Source organism: Myotis davidii, unplaced genomic scaffold (assembly GCF_000327345.1).
Source record: "Myotis davidii unplaced genomic scaffold, ASM32734v1 scaffold967, whole genome shotgun sequence".
NCBI classification, from domain to species: domain Eukaryota; kingdom Metazoa; phylum Chordata; class Mammalia; order Chiroptera; family Vespertilionidae; genus Myotis; species Myotis davidii.
The window spans coordinates 2,994,992-2,998,028 of NW_006383014.1; the positions used below are offsets into that span (position 1 = coordinate 2,994,992).

At 37.6% G+C, this 3,037-nt stretch overlaps 1 protein-coding gene across 1 annotated transcript in view; it reads right to left on the reverse strand.

Moving 5' to 3' along the window:
* Window positions 1–3,037, reverse strand: part of TET2 (tet methylcytosine dioxygenase 2) — a 117,469-nt gene that overhangs the window by 17,877 nt on the left and 96,555 nt on the right. Inside the window, exon 7 of the mRNA XM_015558090.1 lies at window positions 2,109–2,259. Coding sequence (XP_015413576.1) covers window positions 2,109–2,259 — 151 coding nt within the window. The remainder of the gene's footprint in view (window positions 1–2,108; window positions 2,260–3,037) is intronic.

The following is a 3,037-nucleotide window of genomic DNA, read 5'->3' on the forward strand; positions in this document are numbered from 1 at the left end:
ACCCACCCACCAAACCAAATAATAGATTTTTAAAGTAATATGCTTTTGAAAACTGTAGATGAGAATACTCCGTTTGGTTTACGTGAAATCTGGCTTGAGTGATAAGCACTTATGAAAAAGTGGTGAAAAAGTTCTCTAGTGTGGAAAATTAAAATGGCTGACAGCATGCAAAATTACTGCTTTAAATTGGGCTTATTAAGTGCTAGAGGCCCGATGCACGAAGATTCGTGCAAGAATGGGCCTTCCTTCTGCCTTTGCTCTGGCCAGAGCCACCTTTCTGCCTTCTCACACTGCCCAGAGGCCCAGAATGGCTGGGGCGGTGTGGAACGCCTGCATCCCACTTCTCCCCTAGCCACTTGGTGCCTGCATATGCAAATTAACTCACCATCTTTGTTGCGTTAATTTGCATACTCACTCCTGATTGGCTGGTGGGCGTCACAAAGGTACAGTCAATTTGCATCTTTCTGTTTTATTAGTGTAGGTTCATTTTTTCTTTTGAAAACAGGACATCTAACACATTTAGATAATATAGTTTATTAAAAATATGATCCTATTGCCCTAGCCCAGTGGTCGGCAAACTGCGGCTTGCGAGCCACATGCGGCTCTTTGGCCCCTTGAGTGTGGCTCTTCCACAAAATACTGACTTCTGCGCATGGGCCACGAAGTTTCAATCGTACTGTATGTGCGTGCCCGCATGTGGTATTTTGTGGAAGAGCCACACTCAAGGGGCCAAAGAGCCGCATGTGGCTCATCAGCCACGGTTTGCGGAACACAGAGCTATACCATAGATGGCAGGTAGAGGGGCTATACCAGGTGCCCACCCCTGAGCTAGAGTGTTGACTTGTGGACTGAAGGGTCCCAGGTTTGATTGTGGCCAAGAGCACAAACCCAGGTTGCGGGCTCGATCCCCAGTAGGGGATATGCAAGAGGCAGCTGATCAATGATTCTCTCTCATCATTGATGTTGCTATCTCTCTCTCCCTCTCCCTTCCTCTCTGAAATCAATAAAAATATTTAAAAAAATGATACTATGAAAAAAAATTATATCAATTTCAAAAGTTTTTGTACTTTATTAAATTTTCACTTGCTGTTGTAGTCATAAATAATAAAGTAACAAATTTTTCATTTAAAAGGACATATCAATATTCTAATATCCATAGCATAATTGTTTACTTAAATTGCATTTAAAATTTGAAAGATAATGATAAGGTGCACAGAATAATTAAAAATTTGGTCATATCTAAATGCTAAATATACTGAGGTTTCCTGATTATTCAATTAGCATACTCTAGAATGCATGCTACCCAAAAGTTTAAAATTTGATACAAACCTACAAGTTATATTTCGACAAATATATATTATTGAGGAAAACAAAAATCAGTGACTTAAATAAGAAATCAGTGTTCACTGATTTAAATTATACTTTTGTATTAAAATCTAAGTATGTTTTAGGTACTTGAATGCATTAATTACAGAAACTAAATTACCAAATCTCCTGGTGTGAAAATGTGACTAGAAATGGCCTTTTCTGAACGTGGCAGTCACGAACATGACTTCTATTATTCGGGTGCAATGGATGAAAGTTTTAACATTGAAGTGTTAACATTTAGTTCTAATATTGAAATGACATCTATTTAAAACTCTGGAATTAATATAAAATATAAATAAATATAAAAGGCAATAGGCATGAAGAGTTTATGTTGTTTTATCTATAACTTTGATGTAACATGGTTATTATGCTAACTTAAATTATTACAATGTGATTACAGTTTAGCAAAGATTTTGTTGATTCATCTCTGAGATGAAACTCTTTGTTAGAGGTGAATGGAGTATGCCATATTGCAGGGGTCCTCAAACTTTTTAAACAGGGGGCCAGTTCACTGTCCCTCAGACCGTTGGAGGGCTGGACTATAGTTTAAAAAAAAAACTATGAACAAATTCCTATGCACACAGCGGCGGCAAAAACACCCGGCCGGTCGGATAAATGTTTTCGGCGGTCCGCATGTGGCCCGCGGGCCGTAGTTTGAGGACCCCTGCCATATTGTTTTTTGTGTGCTCATCAATTCTCCGTGAAAGATTAAGAGATTATACATCAGGAAGTAAACAAACCTCTTTTGGGTCATCCCCAAGCAGCTTAAATTTTCTTGGTATCTTGCTTCTGGCAAACTTACATCCATTGTAGTACATGCTCCACGAACAACCGAAAGAAAAGGAGGCACCACAGGTCTCTGGATCCAGCCCTTGACAGGCACAGGTTCTCCTGAGAAATCAAAGGATCAAGTTCATGGCTGAGGATAGCAATAGCTATGCCACCAATCTCATATTCTGAGGGCCTGCATGCAAAGTAGTTTTTAACAACATCTAATCTAACTCTATATTAAGCTCTGACATAATCACATCAGAAAATAACTATTTTAATTGACTTTAAAACACAATTTTAAAAAACTTTATTGTAGTATAATACACACACAGGAAAATAAACATAATTTCATAGCTTACAAATGCTTACAAGTGAAATGCCCAAACAGTAGCATCCAAATGAAGAAACAAAACATATACTTGCACCCCAGGATCTCCTTTTAATTCTTCCTTCCAGGAATTGCCCCCCAAAAGCAACTTCTATTAGAAGAGATTAGTATTGCCTATTTTTAGCAATTATATATATATATACACAGACACAGTTTTGCCTATTTTATACTATATATAGGATACTATATACCTACTGTATATAGTGTGTATGTATATATATACATATGTGTATGTAATTTTGCCTGTTAATATAAAAATACTATATTAAAATACTAGTGTTAAATATATTGTATATACAGTATAAAATAGGCAAAACTATATCTATGCATAAATACATACATATGCATATCCTATCTAATAAAAGCAAAACATGGTAATTAGCATACGACCGCTACCCTTCCCATTGGCTAATCAGGGCAATATGCAAATTAACTGCCAGCCAAGATGGCGGCGGGCAGCCAGGCAGCTTGAAACTAACATGAGGCTTGCTTGCTTCAGTGACGGAGGAC